Source organism: Phaenicophaeus curvirostris, chromosome 13 (genome assembly GCF_032191515.1).
Source record: "Phaenicophaeus curvirostris isolate KB17595 chromosome 13, BPBGC_Pcur_1.0, whole genome shotgun sequence".
In the NCBI taxonomy this organism is placed as follows: domain Eukaryota; kingdom Metazoa; phylum Chordata; class Aves; order Cuculiformes; family Cuculidae; genus Phaenicophaeus; species Phaenicophaeus curvirostris.
In genome coordinates, this window is record NC_091404.1 from 1,039,230 (window position 1) to 1,062,645 (window position 23,416).

General features: G+C 52.2%; 1 protein-coding gene across 1 annotated transcript in view; it reads left to right on the plus strand.

Moving 5' to 3' along the window:
* Positions 1-23,416, plus strand: part of MID2 (midline 2) — a 118,197-nt gene that overhangs the window by 89,780 nt on the left and 5,001 nt on the right. The window contains exons 5-8 of the mRNA XM_069867833.1: positions 6,108-6,256; positions 6,724-6,851; positions 8,021-8,164; positions 13,778-13,939. Of these exons, the coding sequence (XP_069723934.1) occupies positions 6,108-6,256; positions 6,724-6,851; positions 8,021-8,164; positions 13,778-13,939 (583 nt within the window). The remainder of the gene's footprint in view (positions 1-6,107; positions 6,257-6,723; positions 6,852-8,020; positions 8,165-13,777; positions 13,940-23,416) is intronic.

The window sequence follows — 23,416 nt, forward strand, 5'->3', positions numbered from 1 at the left end:
GAATCAGTCCAGACAGCTTCCTCAGGGCTTTTCTAGCACTGCAGTGCTAATATAATAATGTTGAATTAATACTGAAGGGCCATCCAAGTCCTGCACTGCAGTTGATGGAGAGATTCCATGCTTTGCAGTGCAGCATAGATGTATGTGATCTGGTTTCTCCCCCTTTTCTTTGAAGGAGGGTATTTGGACCCTGCCTCCAGCGGTTCCAGGTATTGTGGCTTTTCCCAGTGGTTTCCATGCTGGAGGGATCAGCCATAGCTCAGAGCAGGGCCCATAGGAGCTTACAATGTGCATGCACAAGCCTTTTCCCTTTTTTACTGAGCTTGAATGTATGTTAGGGTCCGGCTCTGCATCCGTTGCAGCGTGCATGGCTCAGCGAGGGGGCACGCACCATCATCCCAAATACAGTCTTTTGTGGGCAAAGCAGGTTGTGCCATGTGCATACGCAAGAGAGCCAACTGCATGACTCTCGGGCCTCCTTGGCAGGAGTGGAAGCTTTAAAATGCCTGCTCGTATCCCAGCCACTTGAGAGAACATATTTTATGTAACAATGCCTTCTGCTGGTCCATCTGTCTGTCTGCCTCTCACTTCCCACCCTCTCCCCTTAACGGCTTTTGACCATGTTATCCAGTTTCAGCCATACTTGGCAAGGGGCTGGAATGCTCAAAGATGTTGTTTACCTACAAACTGGCAGCTGGGTAGAGGAGAGAGGCCCCAGTGAGTGCCCAAAACCATCAGCAGAAGCAATGCTCAGCAAGCTTGTCCCCATGCAGCTAACAAACCTGGCACCACTTCAGTGGGAGAAGGATGTGGGGACAGTGGTACTTGCAATACCAGGGAGAGGACTTGGTTTGATTACCAGTGTTACCAGTGAACTGGAATAAGCCTCTTGGATGGTGAAATTGGGCTGGAGATGGAAATACGCTTGTTTGCAGCATTGCACTGGCCCTGTGTAGCCCTCTCTGCCACTGGTGCTGGCTGGGGGGAGGCTGGGGTTGGTTTTCTACATTGCTTTTAACACCTCTGAGCAACAATTTCTGAGTGTGAATGGGAAACTGCCTTTCCCAGGAGCCCCATCCTCAAACATTGGAGAGTTTAAAAAGCCCCAAACAGAAAAGAAAAGGAGGAAGCACTGCGGCTGCTTTGAAGCACTTTGATTGCGGTGCGAGAAAGAATGCTTTCCTGCTGAATTGCCATTTGGTTTTCCATTTGCTCTGGGCTGCTTTTCCTGACAAATGGCCTTACGGATGTATGGAACAGCCTGATTGCACAGTGTTGGAAAGAGTGGCAGCCCTGGGACCCAAGAAGGGAAGTCTGTAGAGGCAAAAATGCTGAGGCGGTGGTCCCGGGAGGAACTGGTTGCTCTGTCATTGGGCCACTTTGGTAGCTGTGAGCTACAGCTCCTCCATCTCCACAAGGCAGTGAGAGGGATGTGAAGACCAGAGCAGCAGCGTGAAGTTTGTGATTGGTCATGGATGGAAGCAAGGAATGCCAGGCAAGGTGCCTGGAGGGTGATGCTCCTGGACAGTAATGCTCCTGGGCAATGTACCTTTGAGATAAGGAAACCATTCCCTGCCTTTAGGTATCTTTTATTCCAGTAATCCTAGAAAAAAGAGCTCTTCCTTGATGGGTCACATTTCTTTGGAAACCCACCAAAGAAACCCACCAAAGATACTGAGGAGACTACAGGCAGCTCCAAGCTGGGCTCACAGCTTGCAGGGATCGGGTTTGGGCTCTGCCAGGGCTTGGATGCCCAGAGCCTGGGCGGCACCCTGTGGCAAATGTGGCCCCAGGGCAGAAGCCGGGAGAGGTGCGGAAATGACCCAGGAAGCAGCAAAAGTCATCAGGGGGGACGCGAGAGGAGGAGCAGGAGGGAAGCCAGCAGCTGGGCTGCCTTGAAGAGCACGCTGCCAATGGTGCAGACCCAGGCGGCAGGTGCCAGCACCCACGTCACCTGCTTGGGGCATGGCAGGTGCTGGTGTCACCTCACCTGGCTGGCCTCGGGCCAGGGCATCTGCACCTGCTTCTCGCTTTGCCACGACAGAGGCTTTGTCTGGAACGAGTGCTGCAGGCTGTGGTCATTGCGGGGATGTGACCAAGGAGAGCTGGCTCCGGGCATGCCGGCAGCCCCTGGGAGCGATCATAACAAGGGCAGGTCTCTCCTGTCTCTCCCTGCTTGAGGCTGACAGGGAGAGACTCCAAGTCCTCCCTCAAAACAAAAGTCATAGAATCACAGAATCATAGAATGGTTTGGGTAAGAAGGGACATTAAAGCCCATCCAGTTCCAAGGCTATTGCTTTAATTCAAACTGTGTGTGAGTGTTAAGTCAACAGTGAGTCAGAGTCCATGACTTCTTGCTGAGGTGGAAGCAGGCTGCACGTCTGGTCCTGATAACAGTGGTGGCAACAAGGCCAAGTGTCACACGGTGTAACAAGCGCTACCTACCTCATCTGACCCTGCTCCCGGCCATCAGCGTGCCAGCCCTGCCCCTGTGTCTGGGAGCTGGCAAACCTCTGCAGGGGACTGGAGAGAAATTCCTCCTAGTATCCGACTTAAACCTCCCTCGTGCATCTTGAGGCCATTTCCCCTTGTCCTGTCACTGGCTCCCAGGGAAAAGAGACCAGTGCCCACCTCACCACATTCTCCTTTTAGGTAATTGTAGAGAGTGAGGAGGTCTCACCTCCTTTTCTCCAGACTAAACAACCCGAGCTCCCTCAGCCACCTGTAAGTCTTGTGGTGACAACCTCTGCTCTATCCTTCCCTCTGATCTGCCTGCTCCTATTCTCTCTGGCTGCTTCCAGGCTCGTGACTCTGTGCTGGGAGCCAGGGCTAGGATGTGGTCGGCCCCATCTGGGATCTTCATGGGTGCCAGAGCAAGTGCAGATAAATGCTGCAGCTCAGCATCAAGCAGCAGGGACACAGGGCTGAGAGCTAATGTCCTCCAAAAGCCTGGATGAAGGAAGAAGTAGAGTCATAAAATCATAGAATCACCAGGTTGGAAAAGACCCACCGGATCATTGAGTCCAACCATTCCCATCAATCACTAAACCATGCCACTCAGCGCCTCATCCACCCGTGCCTTAAACACCTCCAGAGAAGGTGACTCAACCCGCTCCCTGGGCAGCCTCTGCCAGTGCCCAGTGACCCCTTCTGTGAAAAATTTTCTTGGGATGTCCAGCCTGAACCTCCCCTGGTGGAGCTTGAGGCCATTCCCTCTCGTCCTGTCCCCTGTCACCTGGGAGAAGAGCCCAGCTTGCCTTAATCCAGGTTGTTGATAAAGACATTGAACAGGGCTGGACCCAGCACTGAGCCCTGGGAACCCCACTTTTAATGGGCCTCCAACTGGAGTTAACTCCATTTCCCACCACTCTCTCGGCCCTCCAGCCAACCAGTTTTCCACCCAGGAGAGTGTGCGCCTGTCCAGGCCAGAGGTGACAGTTTCCGAAGCAGAATGCTGGGAGAAACTGTGTCAAAGGCTTTACCGAAGTCCAGGAAGATACATCCACAGCCTTTCCCTCATCCAGTAGTCAAGTCACTTTGTCATAGTAGGTGATCAGGTTAAGTAGTGCAGAGTTCCCTTATACCTTGGTCACTTAAAAGCTCTGCAAACAAGTGACACTGCCTGGCCACATGCCACCACCTCCTAGGTTTAACCTGAGCTTCCTCACTGCTTGCTTGCAGCTGACACATGGCTGGCTCTGGGCTGTACATCTCATGGGATGGGTGCTGGCGTCTGGCAGGTGTTTCTGGCTGGAGCAGGCAAGTGGCAAGGGCATCCTCACTTCTGACAGGTGATGTCCTCATCCATGCTGGCAATGCAGCAGGTGGTTGCCAGGGGATGCTTTATCCTGAGTGCCTTTGCAGAACTCACAGCACTTTCTGGGCCCAGCTGACCTCACCTTGCTGGTGATTCCCTCAGGGTCCCATCCTGCTGCAGCCTGGCACGCTGCGCTGTGGCAAACACTGCAGTTGGTGCAGCTGGGTGGGTGCTACACTGGTCCCAGGTGCTAGGACTTCATGGACTGGCACCCAGCCGTGTCGCAGGCTGCAATGAAAAGCCTTGGGTGTTCAGGGGGCATGCCAAGTCAGGGCTTTTTCTTAGCTTGAGGTGTTCAGCACTCATCTGTTGGCTTTTCACCCTTGCTCTTGCTTATTTTTTGCTTCTTGAGAGGTGCCAGAGGCTGCAGCAGTGCGCTGGCAGCCATGCAAGGAGAGCAGGGCCCTGCTTATCAGCCAGGGGATTAGCACGCTGCTTCCTTGTAAATGTGCTGACAGCGCTGACACCTTGGAAGAGCAGCTCGAGCAGCCTCCCCGTCATCTCCATGTGCTTCTGCTCTTCTGTCTTAAGGGATTTTCCAGACACAGACGGGGCAGTGGGGTGGGTTGACGGTGTGCGAGCAAGGACACTGCAAGGACAGCGGCGAGCGAGGGGCTGCCACACGACGAGCTCCAGGAGCTGCTGTCCCGGCAGTGTGATGAGGCTCACAAAATGCCCTGCTGCCTCATTAACAAAAGGAAACAAGTAAATAAGCTGAAGATAGGCAGATGAGCGGCTCAGTGTACCAGCTGCTCCCTTTGGAGGTGGGCTGGGAGAGCTGCCAGCGGTTGTACAGAGCAGAGAGGACGGGGCTAAATCTCTGCCCTTGTGTTCTTGCAGGATGAGTCCAGCACAATGCTTGGTTGCAAGCTAAAGAAGCAAGAGGCAATGATGTTTCTCTGGGTGGTGCCCCAGGTGCACTCCTGGAGGACCACTCATGTCATTTTGAGCTGTGTTTGTGCACTCCCGTTCAGGAGAGCCTTGTGTGGGATGTGGCTGCAGAGAACAAGACAAAGGTTCTGAGGTGGGATTTATCACTTCAGACTCTGCTGTTTCAGATACTCCCAGCCCATCTTCATCTGCTGAAATTTGCTTTCCACTGTGTGACTGTGGGGTCCCTCAGCACAGATGAATCCAGGAACAGGGCAGTGGGAATTCATATTTCATTAGCAAGTGCCCTGTTGCCCCGCTTGAGATGCTTTTCCAGATACAGAACTACTGCCAACTTAGCTGTTAATGTTAATCCCAGTGTGTTGATTCACCTCCTTTCTTCTGTGTCTTTGCTGGTGCCGATGTAGGACCTAGGAAGGCTCTTCCAGAGATGAAGCTGCCCTGAAGAGTGGTGGAGTCTCCATCCTTGCAGGGGTTCAAAAAACATGTAGACGTGGTGTTTGAGGACATGATTTAGTAGGCAGGGTTGTGTTGGGGTGATGGTTGGACTGGATGAGTTCCAAAGGGCTTTCACCAGTGTTCCAGCACATGATCCGGTGGGTCTCTTCCAACCTGGTTATTCTATGATTCTATGATTCTATGATCATCTGAGATACAGAGATTTTTGCCTGAGGAATAACATTTCTTCTGGTCCCCTTGCTGCCCTTACTGCTGTTGAGCACCTTCTGCTTTGCAGAAGAGAGAAGAGGCACCATCAAACCTGTTCTCCTGAAGTCACAAGTCCTTTATTAATTTCAGGATCCATTCCTCATTGATTTAGCTCTACTTATGCTTCAGCACTAAGTCATTTGTTCTTTTTGAGTTCTTAAAGGAGACTCGATCAATCTCTTCTGTCATAGAATCATAATATGGTTTGAGTTGGAAGGAGCCTCAAAGCCCATCCAGTCCCACCCCCTGCCATGGGCAGGGACACCTCCCACTGGATCAGGAGCTCCAAGCCCCATCCAGCCTGGACTTGAACCCCTCCAGGGATGGGGCAGCCACCCGTGCTCTGGATAACCTGGGCCAGGGCCTCCCCACCCTCACAGCAAAACATTTCTGCCTAAGATCTCCTCTCAATCTCCCCTCTTTCAGCTGAAAACCATTCCCCTCATCCTATCCCTGCACTCCCTGATAAAGACCCCCTCCCCAGCTTTCCTGGAGCCCCTTTCAGCAGTGGAAGCTGCTCTAAGGTTTAAAAACATGTGTTGCTGCTCTCCCTGCCCAGAGCATCTGGGGACATTTCAGTACCATCTCACCACTCCTTGCTTCCCCTGAGCTGTCCTGGTTTAGGATGGGGGTTTCCTCAATCTGCGTGTGGGCTTCTGGGCATCTTTGCTTCCCTCTGCTCCCTTTGCAGGTGATGAAGCTGCGGAAGCTGGCTCAGCAGGTGGCTAACTGCCGACAGTGTCTGGAGCGCTCAACGGTCCTCATCAACCAGGCAGAGCACATCCTGAAGGAGAACGACCACGCAAGGTTCCTGCAGACAGCCAGGAACGTGGCCGAGAGGTGGGCTCGCTGAGGACACTGATGGCATGTTGCTGGAGTTCTTCCCTTTCGCAGCTCCCTGTCCTACCCCTGGCAACCTCCCTCCGTGTGGTCCTCAAACAGACGGGGTCAGGGTTCTCGCTGGTTCCCATCCCTTGCAGGACAGGACATGCAGGGCAGGTCCTAACAAAGGTGAACATCTGCTATGGGAGCAACGTCATTTGGAAGGGGAAAAAGTGATGGAAACGCCAATCTAAAGGGAGACTATGGGGCAGCTGGGGCTGGAACTTCCAAGGATGGAGTTCCCCCACCTCTCTGGGGGATGTGTCCCCAGGCTGGGGGGCAGGAGCAGTGATTTGTAGGTGCAAGAGGGTTTCCCAATGTTGACACTGCTGCTTGCACCCCTTTAGTCCCCCATCTCGCCACTGCTGGGTATCAGGAGCAACATGCACCCCGATGTGTATTGATGGTCTCTTCCTTTCTTTCAGGGTCGCCATGGCAACTGCATCCTCTCAAGTTCTGATCCCAGATATCAATTTTAATAATGCATTTGAAAACTTTGCTTTGGATTTTTCCAGAGAGAAGAAGCTGCTGGAGGGGCTGGATTATCTAACTGGTGAGTGCACAGGCGCGCTCCTCTCCGCCTGCACTCCATGTCCTCCTGCAGCCCCCTCCCCTGCACCCCACCAAGGCCTGGCAGGTGTATTTTCAAGGAAACCAGGTCACAGCTCATTCTCACTGGTAAAAAATGCCCAGTCAGCTGTGGTAGAGCAGAGACTGTGCTGTACCCAGGACAGGGATGTGTCCCTGTCCCCCTGTTCGCCCTCTGCCTCTCCCAGGGGGTGGATGGAAAAGTTTGGAATGCAGCTGAAAAACTATGTTCTCCACAATCCAAGGGGGAGTCTGATGGCCATAAGGATCCTAGAGGGTGGCTTACAGAGAGGGAGCAGTGAATTAACGAATTATGGTACTTCTAATTGCTGCATGCTTTAGCATTTCCCTTTTGCTGCCCTTTCTGTGGGTCTCTTGGTGCTAAATTATGGGCAGATATGTTGCTGGACTTCTCAGTGCTGCCTTGATGCCCATAGCACAGGATAATGCTGCTTTTGCCCTCATCTGAGGCAACGCAGGTTATCTGGGAATAGCCCTGCTGCAGCTGCCTGCTGCTAGACCATGGTGTGGGTGGGAGAGGGGAGGGATGGATGTTCCAGAGAAGCAAGGAGATCTTTATGCACCCGGATCTGGTTTTCTTCATTGTGAAGCAGATCAACTTGCAATGAAAGATTAACAACACACGTGACCAAAACAGTTATGGGACAAGCTGCTTAGTCTACCATCAGTGCTGAGAAATAGCTGGGTTTTGAAGTGGCTTCTCAGCTTGTTTCTGCGTGGGGGTGTCAGACCTGATAGAGACAGCAGCATAAACCCCTCATTCTGGCACCCCTGGGAACACACTGACCCCTGCACATGTTGTTATCACACTAAAAAGTTTAGTGGAGCAGGAAACACCAAGACCAGGTTGGATGGGGCTTTAAGCCCCCTGATCCAGTGGGAGGTGTCCCTGTCCATGGCATGGGGTTGGAACTGGATGGGCTTTGCGGTCCCTTCCAACCCAACCTGTTCTATGAAACACAGTGACAGATAAAATGAGACAGTTGTTTGTGTTGAGAGACTCTGCTCCCTGCACAAGCCCATCTCTAGCCTTAAGGGAGCAAAAAAGACCGAGGTATGTTAAGAAAAGAAAGCCCAAACTTACTGAAGCCCATTGCCTGTGATCTCCTGCAGCACCGAACCCACCATCTGTCCGGGAGGAGCTTTGCACGGCCTCCCACGACACCATCACTGTCCACTGGCTCTCGGAGGACGAGTTCAGCGTCAGCTCGTACGAGCTGCAATACACCATCTTCACCGGCCAAGCCAACTTCATCAGTAAGTCACTGCGCCTGAGGTCACTCTGCGGCACCGTGGTCTGGTTTAGGAAGGAAAAAAACAATTCCTGGGGAGAATCAGTGGATTTAAAGCCTGGGAGTTAGGGGAGGAAACTGCAACAAAGGATCTACTGAGGACACTGCTCAGGCTGTAATCAAAATTATGGAGGACCCCCATATGTCGGGGACCATAGCTGAAGTGTTTTGCTCTGCACTTGGTGTCTGCAGCCTCCAGCTTGGTGAAGTGTTTGGGGCGTGGGAGGGTCTCATCTGTCTCACAGCTACTGGATCTGTACATCTCACACTGCACCCTGTGGTTAAATGGGCAGGGCAGCGCCAGCTCCGCTGTGGGCTGATAATTAAATGTGATTTATATACCCTCCAGAACAATATTGAAGCACATCTCCAGGTCATTTCTCCTGAAAATAACCCTCATACCTATTTTTCCATAGCACCACAGTTTTGCTTAGCAGGAATGGGATCTGGGGACCAAGGAGGGCTCTTGCTGATGGCTCTGTGGTGGGACCTCATCGCTTTGGAAGCACTGTGGTCTGACAGCAAGGAACCTGCAGCTCAGGTCGCAACATCCACTGCCTCTGGGAGAGCCTGAGCTTTTTTGACTGTGTGGTGCTCAGCATATTTTCCATGCCATGGTAACTTCTAGTGCAGCAGGATGGCCTTAAAAGAGTGCATAGGGCTGAGCCTGCTATGAGGTCAGGACAGCTATCTATTAGATGCAAAGCTCCCTCCTGGATGTTTGTTATTTAAGAAAGACTCTGGTACTTACAGGATTTTTAATATTAACAGAGCATTTAACAGCTGGCTCCACCGTCTGGGGAGGGATGTGATGGGATCCAGTGACATCCGTGCCATGGGTGGCTGGTTGTTTGCAAGGCACCCTCAGAGGCGTGGTAGGTGTTCAACCAGAGTGAGCAGGAGAAAGCAAGATTGTGATTGTGGTGACTTCGAAGGGATGCACTACTCTGCCCCTGGTTCTGCTGCCAGAGCGCGATAGAAAACAGGAGGAAGCAGAAGCAGCAAGACGGTGGGAGGCATCTGTTGGGAACTGGAGAGAGGGAAAGCAGCTCTGGCAAAGCACGGGTTTGTCCCGGAAACCTCCTGCCGCTCTTCCAAAGATCAGGACCCTCAAAACCAGAGTTGTCCTCCTAGCCCATCCCTGCCATGTGTGCCACTGCTTATAAGCGGCACGGTGAGTGAAGAGATTTGTGTCCAGGAGGATTCCTACCAGCATGGGGCCAAACACGGTCCGAAGCCACCAAACAATGCCCGGCACAGCAAAGCTGTGATGAGCCACAGCCACACTAAGGCTTCAGGGGCTTGTCCTTACCCCTGCAAATCTCCCCATCTGACATCAGGGCTGGAGTTGTGCTCTGCTATTACCCAGGCAGAGTTCATCGCATAGCCTGAATCAGCTGCAGGCTTGAAGATAAAATGAGCCAGAAATTGCCTGGGGATTAAAGCTAAAGGAATATGCTGAATGCCTATTTAATTTTCTCCCCCCACACATAAACTGATCAAAAGAGACCCAGACTCTGAGCTTTTTAGCACTGTGGTTTATCATTAGGGAAAGCTGGTGAGCTGCAGGTTGAAAAAGCCAGGGCTGGGAACTGTGACATAGCCCCCCCCATCCCCGAGGACAGATGTGTCGTGTCTGCAGGAGCCATTTAGTTTTCCTCCTTGTTCGTTGTCAGGAAGGTTCATTTGAAAAGCAAAAGCTGGCTTGGTTGTCCTGGCAGGAAAGGGTCGTCTTCAGATTTCCACAGAGAGAGAGGGGAAGAGTAGTTCAGCCATAAAGCCCGGGTATGTTTGTCAGTCTCAGCAGCAGTGATTTATTCCCGGGGTGGCGGGGGGAGGCAGCGAGTCTTTGAGGTGTCAGAAATATCCTCCTAAAACTGGAGGGGATTTGCATTCTGGAGGAAAGTCAGTTTGTGGACTGGGTTATTGGAGAGTGTCTAGGGAAACTGCTTGTTTCCTGTGAGAAAAATATACTGATATTGTAATGGGAGAAGAAAAATATCGCTTCCAGTTTGTCTGTCCTGCTTTGGAAGAGCCCAACATGCCCAGAGCACGGCTCTTGCAAGGGAGTTTTATTCCTGCTTTGCCTTAGTAGCTCTCAGTGTTGTAGAAAGTCCTGAAAAAATGCTTCAGTGTGGACTTTTTGGGGTCCTCTCTGGTCAGGCAGACACCAGAGCTGGACGAGCAGTACGGGAAGGCTGTGAAGTGCTCTGTGAAACAGGCAAGAATCTGCCAGGTAATGGTACTGCTTGCGACTTTTGCTACCACTTGTATTCCCAGCCTTGGCCAGCAGCCTTTGCCCTCAGTTTGGAACATAAGATGATGGATTGCCTTGTGGTCAGAGGTTTGTTACAGGTGCCTGGGGTGAGGGTTCTCCTATTCAGCACTCCTCTCCTCCACCAGCCACGTGTCGTCTCCAGCATTTTGAACTTCTCTGAAGGTTCAACAACCTCTTTGGCTCTGTTCTCAGCTGGCCATGAGCCTCCATCTCCCCTGTACCTGCCAGCTGAGGAAGAGACATGGACCATGCTCCCATGAGCACCCTGATCCAGGGGCAGCAGGGATGGAACTGGATGGGCTTTGAGGTGCCTTCTGACCCAAACCATACTATGATTCTGTGTTGGTGCCACCAAGTTATTTAGGTGGGGAGGGACATGGGTAGGGCTTTGCACTAACTCTGTGTAAGCTGGACTGACTTAGAGGAGGACGTTCAGGGTGCTCAGAGCTTGCTTGAGCATTGACAGTCTCCAAGCATGGAGTTCTCAGTTATCAGGGTCTCACTCCAGTGCTTCCTCACCCTCAGCTAGAAGAATTGTTTACTTATCTAACCAGGATTTCCCCCGCTGCAACTTGTGCCCTTGACCTGAAGCTCTATCAGGGCCCTTCACAGAAGGGACTGATTCCCACCTCTCCCCATATACTACTTCGGGTGCGTGGCTTGGACTCCAGTCTTTTGAGGGGCTTGGGAAACAGTCACCTACCCACCTTTGGGAGTTGTGGGACCTTGGCACGGGTGTTAGGAAGGTAGGAGCTATGGAAGCTGCATTCAGTTCTGGAGTCTTCAACACAAGAAGGACCTGCAAGTGCAGAGGAGGCTATGGAGGGGATTGAAGGCTGGAGCACCTCCCATACAAGGACAAGCTGAGAGTTGCGGTTGTTCAGTCTGGAGAAGAGAAGGCTGCGGGGAGAACTTAGAGCAACTTCCAGTACTGAAAGGGGCCCCAGAAAAGCTGGGGAGAGGCTCTTGATCAGGGAGAGCACGGACAGGACAAGGGGAACAGTTTTGAGCTGCAAGAGAGGAGATTGAGATGAGGTCTTAGCAAGAAATGCTTTGTTGTGAGGGTGGGAGGCCCTGGCCCAGGCTTCCCAGAGCAGTGGTGGCTGCCCCATCCCTGGAGGTGTCCAAGGCCAGGTTGGATGGGGCTTGGAGCCCCTGATCCAGTGGGAGGTGTCCCTGCCCTTGGCCGGGGTGTAGAACTGGATGGGCTTTGAGGTCCCTTACAACTCAAACCATTGTATGATTCTATGAAGCCACAGAGTGAGGAACAGCAAGGGCAGTTCTGGAAGAAAGCCCAGAGGGGCACACGCCGGGAGAGCTTTCCTTGGCTGTCTTGGGTAGCTCGCCATAGAAGGGGTAAAGAAAACATCACTTAACATCTCAGAGGAGAGAATGAATAATATATTGTCACTTGAAATAACACAGTCAGGTCTGGGTGATGGAAGTGTTTGAGTTCTGGCTGAACTCATGCATGAAGAGAGACTGCTCTAGGGCTCACCTGGCCAGAGCACGAGAGGCTTCCCAGGAAAGGAAATACCTCTGGAAAGAGCACACAGTTGGCCTGTGGAAAACATCCCCTTCACGCTTTCTTTAAAGCCAAGAGCTCGGCAGGAGTTGGACATTTTAATGGATGACAAAAGCTGCAATAAAAAGAAATTTTTTTTAAGCTTTGGCAAGGATAGAAGCCCTCAGTTTTCAAGGCCAACCCCTTCTTGGTTGTTTTGGGAAAGAAACCTGCTTGGGAGGCCAAATCGTTCCCAGCCTGTCATCTCTCAGCCACCTTGTCTTTTCTGATGAAGGATCCAAAGCTGATCCTTGTCTGCAGGGAGATAACACCTACCAGTTGCTTGGCTGAAAGCTGTGTGCTCTGATGAAAGTGGCTTTGCGTATAGGATTCAATCGGTACCACATCTCTTATTTTCTACTTCAAATAACATTGCTCTGCTCCCCTAGGCCATTCCCACCTGTATTTTAAACCAAATCCAGGCTGACAGTGACTCCAACCTGCACTTGTCCTCCGGCTGAGTGAGATAAGTAAACACCCTGATGGATGCCTTAAAAGAGGAACATTTTCAAGGCTCCTGCCTTCCAGCCATGCATCCATGTGCTGGTGATAGGAGGCTAAATCCCTCCTCCGATCACCCATAATTTACAACCTGCTCCTCGCCTATCGTCTTGCTTTTGCCTCCAGACCCACTGCATCTGAGAAACTTCCAGCTCCTGCTTCTGTGTCCTTGTTCTCTCAGTCTAAACCAACAGGCTTGTGCTGTGATAGCTGCCTCTGAGCTGTTTTCTGAGCACCCAGAGATGCTGCAAGCTCCCACAGAAGGCCCTGGGCACTCTCTGCCCCAGTCAGCTGGTGCCAGCACGGGCGGCTGCCCCCAAAATCCACAACATCCTTTTCCCTCAGCACTGGCTGCTCGAGGTACTTGTGCAATACTCAGGTTATACTCACCTTAACAGCATCTGTGCCACCACACAGTGCATTTCTCCTTACCTGGAGCACTGTGTCACCCACCTTAGATCCAGCGCTACAGTTTCAGTTTGTGCTGGGTCCTGCAGCTCTGGCAGTGCAAACTGCTGCAGCATTAGGGCTTAGTGCCTCCATGGTCTTTGGGCTCTTCATTCCTTTCCATTTCCAGAAAGAATTTAGGTTCCTGGATGTTTTCCAAGCATCCGGATCACGCTCCCTTCACTGGGAGCTGTAAATTTCTTTGAACCTTTTTTCCAGACCAGTTTACACAGGGAGCCAAAGTGTCAGCATCCCTTGGACATGGATTATTGCTTCCCACCCCTGAGCACTGAGTGCTGTGCAGGAGGAAGAGTAGGGTGCAAACACATTACTTTCCTGCTGCTGGCACTGCACATTGCAGCCCCCGGAGCAGCAGGGAGGTTGTCCTGCAGGAGCAAAGAAATAGAAGATCATGGTGGGCATCACCTTCTCCCGGGCACTGGTGGTTGCCTGTGCTGTCTGCCCTGCCTGGAAGGTGCCACTGGTTGAATTCCTCTTCCTCTGCACCCTTTCCCCATCACTTCCCATGGTGGCATCTTGAGATGCTAGAATCCCACACTTGCTTTGCCTTACCAAATGTTGCCTTCATGGGATAATAAAGGAGACTCTTGGAGCTGCTGGTGTTTATCAGCTGTGGAACTTCTCCTGCAGCTGCTCTTTGCTCTCAGGCAGGTGGTAGGTCAGCCTGAGGGCTACATGGTCGGTGAGCTCTGCCTTAGCAGCATGTGGTCTTTGTATTCTGTTCCTTCCTGTGAGTAAATCTTTTCCTGTCCTCTCCTGTACCACAGGTCTCTACAACTCCATGGACAGCTGGATGATCGTCCCCAACATCAAGCAGAACCACTACACCGTCCACGGGCTCCAGAGTGGCACCCGCTACATCTTCCTCGTCAAGGCCATAAACCAGGCAGGCAGCCGGAACAGCGAACCTGCCAGGCTCAAGACAAACAGTACGTACCTGGGTGCCTTAACCTTGACGGGTGGTGGGAGAGGGGCTTCCTTGGCACCTCAACCCTCTCTATGACTACCTGAAAGGAGGTTGTGAAGAAGAGGGAGCTGGCCTCTTCTCCCAAGTGACAGGGGACAGAACAAGAGGGAATGACCTCAAGCTCCACCAGGGGAGGTTCAGGCTGGACATCAGGAAAAAATATTTCACGGAAAGGGTCGTTGGATGCTGGCAGAGGCTGCCCAGGGAGGGGTTTGAGTCACCTTCACTGGGGGCGGTTTAAAGGACGGGTGGATGAGGTGCTGGGGGACATGGTTTAGTGCTTGATAGGAACAGTTGGACTCGATGATCCATTGGGTCCTTTCCAACCTAGTGATTCTATGATTCTATGAACCCAAAGGGGTACAGCTGAGCTGCTCCCTGTGAGTCCGCAGTCACTGGCAGCAGGATGGAGACCCCCAGGTTATTTACATTACTTAACATGCCCATCATATGCAGTGTCTCAGCTCCTTCCCTGCCTTGAGGGATGGTTTCCTGCCACCCACACAGTTCCTGGAGCCCACATTGAATCATGGAATTGTAGAATCGTTAAGGTTGGAAAAGGAACCTCAGCCCAACCCCACCATGCCTGCTAAACCATGTCCCCAGGTGCCATGGTCACATGGTTTTCGAACCCCTCCAGGGGTGGAGACTCCACCACTGCCCTGGGCAGCCTGGTCCAATGCTTCACCAGTCTTTCAGTATAGAAATGTTCCCTAATATCCAATCTAAACCTCCTCTGGCACAACTCAAGGCCGTTTCCTCTTGTCCCATCACTTCTTCCTTGGTAGAATTGCCCAGCACCTGCCTCACCACAAGCTCCTTTCTGGGTGCTGCAGAGGGTGATGAGGTCTCCCCTCTCCTCCAGTCTAAACAATCCCAAATTCCTCAGCCACTCCTCATAAGACTTGTTCTCCAGAGCCTTCACATCCTTGTTGACCCCCGGCCTCTCTGCTCCTGTCAGTGTCCATCCCCATGAGTCCCTGGGACAGGTGGGATTTCTGGTTGCTTGATATCACTGGGATTTTTGAGGGCAATGTATGGAGTCCCAGGGCAATTGTGTGCTTGTGCGTGGCACACACAGACGGTTGCAATTTTGGGGAGCCAAAAGCAGATTGAAAAGTGCATGCAGGTCAGTGGATGGGCCTTTGCAGCTGCTTGCAAAGTGGGAAAGAGCTTGCACTTTGCATCACGCTGGGAATGAACATGGAGGGTTAAATGTGTTTATTAGGGAAATTAGAGTGAGATTTGATCAGAAATCAGAGGGCCAGACAAGGAGTTTCTGGGTTAGAAACTGGGAGGAGGGAAGCCTTTGCCCATCAAAGGGAATCACAGCAGGGCTGGTAGCGTCCACTGCCTTTGGGAGCATCACAGGAGCATCAGTGGGAAGTGTTGAGAGGGAAAATAAATGTGTTCTCCAGACACAAGCTCACAGCTGCCTGCTCCATGGCTGCTTTTCTCCCATGCTCATTGGGACCATCCCTGCCCAGCCCCAGCGAGTTCCACACTCCCTTGTTTTTTCCAACATTGCAATTGTTCCTGCCTTGACTACAAGATGATTTATCACCTCCACGTCTTCGTTTTCTTTGCGCAACTTCCAGACAAATGAAGTTAAATAAAGGTGGTGCAGCAGTGGGGTTGGAGGGAAACTGCCAAGGAACGAACTCCAATCCAATTGTGCCTAGTTTATTAGAAATGTATCCTCCCTGCAGTTGCTGGTTGTAAGTGCTTCCCTGTGCTTTGAAAGGTGCTCACTCTGGAAATAAGAAATGGGTGGCTTGGATGCTGTGGCAGCACAGCGCTGAGGGGACCAAGGTCGGTTTGCGTTGGTAGCAGCTGTCGGGGGACAGGGCTTGCTCTTTTGGTGTTTTTAACTGTCATCAGAGGTGCCGGCACATTGCTGAGGGCATCTCTTCGCAGATGAACTTGATTTAGTAGATTAAACCAGAGCCTAATCAAGTTTTGCGCTCCCCTTGTTGCAGCAGCTTGGAAGCTCAAGCGAGCCTCACCTGAAGCGCTTCATGGATGATTCTGTGTGACCAGAGTCTTGGGTGTGCCAGGAGCAACTTCCAAATGACCAAGTGATCAAATGACCAAGGAATTGATCCTGGCACTTCCTGCTTGGGAATGGGAGGGAGAGGCACATGGCAGTAATGGGCGCGCATCCCTCTCTGCCGCTGCATTTCTCTGCAGCCCATGGAAAGTGTTTAGGGAAACTGTGAACAACTGTGTGTTTGATATAGCAATACACATGTTTTCTAATTTATATGCGCTTATATTTTGTTTCTGTGGCCAGTCCGAGTGTACAAGGGCTCTTTTGAGGTGTTCACTGCTCATCAGTAGGGGTGGTGCCAACTGAAGGTGCCACCACTCTGTGCTGTCCCCAGCACATCCTTGCTGGCTGTTTTTCCTGCCTCTATTTGTTGTTGTGTAGCAACACGGTTTTCTCCTTTTCAAATGGAAGATTAGAAGATAGGGTGCACTTTTCAACTGCAATAACCTTGGTGGAAATGGCAGCAGCTCAATGAGGAGATGGGCCAAGTAGCATATTTCACAGCCCTCTTTCTGCTGCTGAAGTAGTGTGTGGAGAGGTTCCTTCATTGCCAGAAGGACACATATTGATTTCTGCAGCATCAATGCCGTCAGTGGACACTAAATCTGCATTCCCAAACTGCCTGAACAGCAGAGCTTGAGACAATAGTTTGGGTTTAGTGACAAGGAGAAACCACCCTTTGCTGAGTCTGGGCCTGAGCAGATCTTATTTATTAGCAAGGGGTGACAAGTTGATGAAAATGCTGGAATACAGCTGTAGTAGTAAATAAAGTGCAGGGAAGGTGGTTTTACAGTCCTTGCCTTGAGCATTGCAAACTGGTTTTATTGTCACTCACACTCCTGTCTCTTGCTGATTTATGCATCTCTCGGTGAGACCTCCAGTGCTGTACGGGGTGGCTGCCATCCGCATCCCATCTGAAACAGCAGCCTGATCTCACCTGGACTGGTGGGTTTGCTGCAGCAAACAATCGCTGCCTCAGCAGTGGTGTCCAAGGTCCCTGTTAACATCAGGATCATGTTAGTGGAGATGCTTTTCTAAGGATCCCTCAGCAAGTGGCCCAGCAGGGAGTCTGTCGGAAGACTCCAAGATTTGGATGGATTTATTGCTTTCCTGCAACTTGGTAACTCAGCATTACAGTCCTGAAGCTTTCTTTCCTTGAGGTGATATCTGATGGGTGGATAGTAATCCCTGCTGTCAAGCTCACTCTGCATGTTTGCTTCTGACCCCAGGGAGCAGCTGGACCAGGTTGATGGTCCAGCAGCAGGTCACAGGTCCAGCAGGTTTTGTACATGGGTACTTGTGCATACGAGGCACAGATGGCACCTTAGACTCAGATAATCATTGGTTTGAAAAAGACCTTTGAGATCATCAAGCCCAACTGTACCTGTTCACTACTGGACCGTCCCTGAACACCTCATCTGACCATCTTTTAGAGTCTTCCAAGGATGATGACTCTACCACTGCCCTGGGCAGCCATTCCAGTGCCTGAGGACCCTTTCAGTGAAGATTTTTTCCCTAATATCCAGTCTAACCCTCCCCTGGCACAACATGAGGCCATTTCCTCTTGCCCTGTCCCTTGTTAGTCGGGAGAAGAGCCCAGCAACTGCCTCGCTCCAACCTCCTTTCTAGGAGCTGCAGAGAGCGATGAGGTCTCTCCTCAGCCTCCTCTTCTCCAAGATTAAACAATCCCAGTTCCCACAGATGCTCCAAGAACCTCTGTTCTCCAGCCCCTTCCCCAGCTCCGTTCCCTTCTCCGGACATGCTCCAGCCCCTCAATATCATTCTCACACTGAGGGGCCCAAAACTGAACTCAGGATTTGAGGTGCAGCCTCACCAGTGCCAGGTCCATTGGGACGATTCCCTCCCTGCTCCTGCTGGCCACCCCATGGCTGATCCAAGCCAGGATGCTGTTGGACTTCCTGGCCACCTGGACCACTGCTGGCTCGTGTTCAGCTGCTGAACAACCCCAACTCTCTCAGCCTGTCCTCATACGGGAGGTACTGCAGCCCTCAGATCATCTCTGTGGCCTCTTCTGGGCTTGCTCCAACAGCTCCACGTCCTTCCTGGGCTGAGGACTCCAGAACTGGACACAGGGCTCCAGGTTTGGTCTCCTCCGAGTGGAGCAGAGGGGCAGAATCCCCTCCCTCCCTGCTGGTCCCACTGCTCTGGATGCAGCCCAGGACACGGTTGGTTTCTGGGCTGTGAGCACACGTCGCTGCTTCATGTTGAGCTTCTTATCCCCCAGCACCCCAAGTCTTTCTCCTCAGGGCTGCTCCCAATCCATTCTCCACCCAGACTGTAATTGTGTTTGGGATTGCCCAGACCCAGGTGCAGAACCCTGTCAATGGCCTTGTTGAACTCGTGCCAGAGTGGTATTTTCAGAAGGGGGTCAGATGGAAGCAGTTACCCAGCTGTGTCCTCTGCAACACCCTCTGTCCCAAGCAAGATTTTGCAGCCCAGCCTGTGTGCTTTTGAACTCCCATCCTGCCCGTCACAGCGTGTCATCTGCAGATATTATTCAAGCCCTTGGGCCAGAATGTGCCAGCACAAACCAGCGACAAGAGTTGGACACCACTGGCTCACAGTGACCTTAAAAAGGAGTCGTCTTTGTGAAAGGGTCTGTGACTGCCTCTCATCTGACATAGCCAAGTATTTTTATACTTCAGTTCCTTAGAGCTTGTCTCTTTGCGTTACCGCCAGGAAAAGAGCTCCAGAAATATTAACATAGCTGCAGGGAAGCTGGGGGTGGGGGTCACTCCTAATTTGCATCTTTACTTTTTGGCCTCTCAACTAAATTATGAAGCAAATTGGGCTCTGAGAAAAATCAACACGAAGTCCCATCAGGTATCAGAGAGCAGTGTGAATGAGCTCCATTATGGGGTTGCACTTGAAAGCTCTCCAGTCTTGCTGTAGCTCACACTACCCGCTGTTTGCAGTGGTTCCAAGCCCTGGCTTGGAAACTCCTTGCTGTGTAGCGTCAGCATGGGTGTTTCTCCTCACCAAGCTTTGGCATCTGTAGCTGAAAATGGGAGCGTGCAGGAGGGCATGGTTCATTGCACATCACATCTGTCAGCAGCTCTGTCCCCCAAGCCCAGCCAGGGACGGCTCTGGGTACCAAAGCTGGGCTTTTCACTTGTTTGTAGTGATTTCAGTTTGTTTTGTGCTAAAGTAGATGAATCCCTACATGTCCTGTTGTTTGTGGATGACACAAAACTAGAGTGGGGCTGTTGATGCCTCTGAGGGCAGAGAGGACCTGCAGAGGGATCTGGAGAAGTTGGAGATCTGGGCAATCACCAGCTGCATGGAGTTGAACAAGGGCAAGTGCCGGGTTCTGCACCCGGGACACGGCAGCCCTGGCTGGACAGACAGACCGGGGTTGAGAGGCTGGAGAGCAGCTCTGCGGGAGGGGACATGGGGATCCTGGTCGAGGGCAAGTCGGACATGAGCCAGCAGTGCCCTGGCAACCAAGGGGGGCAACCGTGTCCTGGGGTGCATCCAGCACGGTGTGAGCGCTGGGGGCAGTTCTGGGCACCACAGGATGAAAAGGATCTAAAGCTGCTGGAAAGCGTCCAGAGCAGGGCACGGAGTTGGGGAAGGGTTTAGAGGGGAAGAGTGTGAGGAGCGGCTGAAGGTGCTTAGTCTGTTCAGCCTGGAGAAGAGGAGGCTGTGCTCTGCAGCTTCCTCGGCAGGGGAGAAGGAGGAGCAGGCACTGAGCTCTTCTCCCTGGCCAGCAAAGACAGGACCCAAGGGAACAGCAGGAAGATGGGTCGGCAGAGGCATAGGTTGGGCATTGGGACAAGGTTCTTCCCCAGAGGGTGGTGGAGCCCTGGAACAGCTCCCAGGGAAGCAGTCACGGCACCGAGCCTGACAATATTGCAGAAGCCGTTGGCCAAGGCCCTCAGCCCCACGGTGTGAATGTTGGGGCGTCCTGTGCAGGGACAGGAGTTGGACTCTATAGTCCTTGTGGGTCCCTTCCGACTCATGCTAGGATTCTATAGAAATCCCATCTAGTATCTATATGTCCTTTACTGTGTCTTGCATGAGAACTCACAGCAACAAAACACACCAGAACTCATTTTGCTTCTTTACAACATCTTGGGAGTTTGTTTGCAAAACCAGGGATGGTCTGGGGGCTTCTAGAAGGAAATTGTTGAGAAATAAGGAGGTCAGATGAAGTCTGTGCTTTGGAAGTAGGCAACAGGGGAGTGCTGGGGAGCTCACCCAGTTTTGGTCAAGTTTCTATATAACCTGTGCCCCTGTGCTGTCATGTCGTTGCGAGGCCGGAACAGCAGCACAGGCAGAGCTGTCCTCCCAGCGCCAGGCCAGGGCATGCACAAGCTGCCCTGGGAAAGGAGGACAGCATCGCTGCACAACAACGGCATCGCTGCAGGACTGCATCGCTGCAGAGACACAGCGTCACTGCAGGAAGACTGCATCACTGCAGGAGAACGGTATCACTGCAGGAAGACTGCATCACTGCAGGAGAACACCATTGCTGCAGAGGGACAGCATCACTGCAGCAGATCTATAACCAGAGCCGTGCAGGGCACCCTGGTGAGACAGTCCCAGCCACCCTGCTTTGCAGAAAGCGGGTAGCCAATGTGCGCACTGCACAGGGTTACCTGTAGAGCCAGAGCTGAACACAGCCCACACATCTCTCCTGGAGTGATGTGGGCTGAGGCAGAGCACCAAGGAGTTTTTTCTGACCCATGGAGAGGAGATCACTGACACTGCTGTGCCGCAACTGGTTTAGCTCAGCTGCACTGTAGCTTTGGGTTCACATGCTGCTGAGAATATGTCAAGATTCCATCTTGCAGTTCCCTTTAGGAAAAAAAAGAGGAAATTATAGATGGAAAAACCTCTGGGGGAAAAGAAAATCGACCCACCCTTAAATATGCAAAGTCAAGAGCATGGGATTTAAAAAACAGCAGAATTAAGTTGCGTGTCAATTTAATTTTATGCCTGCTGTTCGTGTATTATACAGTGGTCTTTAAAGCGTGGTTCCACACCCCACTGAATTCCCGCATGGTGCCAGCAGTGAGGGGCTGCAACTGAACTGAGCACCCACTCACCAGTGTCCTCAGCGGGGAGAGCTGGCTCCTGCCACAGCCAGCGCCTGCCTTCATCTGTCACACTCTGTCATCAGTGCCACTAAAGGAGGGGCTCTTGATCAGGGAGGGCAGGGATAGGATGAGGGGGAACGGTTTTCAGCTGAAAGAGGGGTGGTTGAAGTGAGATGAGATCTTAATGAGAAATGTTTTGCTGTGAGGGTGGGGAGGCCCTGGCCCAGGTTGCCCAGAGCAGGGGTGGCTGCCCCATCGCTGGAGGGGTTCAAGGCCAGGCTGCATGGGGCTTGGAGCAACCAGATGCAGTGGGAAGTGTCCCTGCCCATGGCAGGGGGTGGGACTGGATGGACTTTGAGATCCTTTCCAACCCAAAGCATTCTACGAAATCCCCTGACCCTCCAGGCTAAGCGTGTGTTTGCAAGTATTTTCCTGCCCTCAACCGACTTGTGTCCCTGTGTGCATCGACCTGGACTGAGGAGTCAATGCAGTTCAGTTCTGCAGCAAGGCTGCTTGGCATCAAAAATTGGAGCCTTCCAGAGAAAACCTTAGTGCTCACTCTTGTATGCGATGCCCAGAAGAGATGGTGTTTATCGACGTGATGGAGGGCAGGTGTTCCCTGGCCTTGCAGACCTTCAGGAGTGTTTTAGCAAAGTGAGCAGGACAGCCAGTGTGTGTCGGTTAGGAAACAGTTCGGCTTTCTGTGTGCTGGTAACGTTACAAAGGAACTGCAACTGGGTTTCAAGCCAGCATTAAAAATCTGCAAAACCTATCAAACTCAGTGCTGTTAAATGTGGAGACAGCCCCAGGCGTGCACTCACTGGCTGGCCCTGCGTTCACTCCTCAGTTCCAGCCTCCACTAAACAGGGGCTGGACCTGGTGCCTTTGATCTGCTTCCACCGCCACATGCGCAGCCCAGACTCTTTTCTGAGTGGTGAGACCTTGTTTGCAGTGGAGCAGCACTGGAAGACCTCGAATGTACTTCCTGCACTGTGTAATGGCAGGCTGTGCACCACGGGGAGCAGTCTGCGTCGGCTGCTGATGGGGATTTGGGGCCACACTCAACACTGCCATGCTGCTTCTGTGGCTCAGTGTCATTATACTAGCACTTAAGGGGCTGCTTTCCCTTCCCTGTGCTCATATAACTCTCATTTCTGCTAACAGAAATGGATCCACTAAGGTATTCAGGCTCCATTCCCTACCTAGGTTTAGTTCACAGTGCATCTTGATGGCATCTTCAGTGACATTGCCATTACCTGGAAACAGCACCTTGTTTCTGCCACAACATTTCACATTATAAACAGAGATCCAAGGAGAGTTGCTCTTATGGATAATAAGGCATTTGAAGAGGGTAATGTGCAATGAGGAAACCCCAGACACTGAAGGGTCCCTGCCAGGACACAGCCCCCCAAGACGACGTGCCCTGCTGCCCAGCCTGGCTGCTCCCAAGTCCGTATCCTCCCTGGGGGCAGAGAGCTCTTTCTCTTCAGCTCATTTTTGAGGGGATTCTGCCCTTCTGCTCTGCTCTGGTGAGACCCCACCTGGAGCCCTCCATTCAGTTCTGGAGTCCTCAACAGAGAAAGGACCTGGATCTGTTGGAGCAAGTCCAGAGGAGGCCATGGAGGGGTTTGAAGGCTGGAGCACCTCCCATATGAGGACAGGCTGAGAGTTGGGGTTGTTCAGCCTGGAGAAGAGAAGGCTGTGGGGAGACCTTAGAGCAGCTTTCAGTGCTGAAAGGGGCTGCAGGAAAGCTGGGGAGGGACTCTGGATCAGGGAGGGCAGGGATAGGATGAGGGGAGCTGTAAGAGGGGAGATTGAGGTTAGATCTCAGGAAGAAGTGTTTTGCTGTGAGTGTGGGGAGGCCCTGGCCCAGGTTGCCCAGAGCAGTGGTGGCTGCCCCATCCCTGGAGGGGTTCAAGGCCAGACTGGATGGGGCTTGAAGCCCCTGATCCAGTGGGAGGTGTCCCTGCCCATGGCAGGGGGTTGAACTGGATGGGCTTTAATGTTCCTTTCAACCCAAACTGTTCTATGGTTCTCTCTGCATTTTTGAGTTTTTCCTCCTTTCCCTCTGGTCTGGGAAGGTGACATTCCTGGGCTGGGGAATAAGCCCAAGGTGCAGGTGGTACTCTTACCCTTGCTCCCCTCTGTCTTACTGCTGGTGCCTCGAGTGGGAGTTTGTGGACAAATGCATGGACAACATTGCCTTCTCCTTCCGGCAGGGCTGGGGAAGCCACTTCAGGCACTGGGAGAAGCCCAGGGACCGATGGCTTATGGAGCAACCCATGATAACAGATGTGCAAGGCACATGGTTGTGCCTCAGCACCTT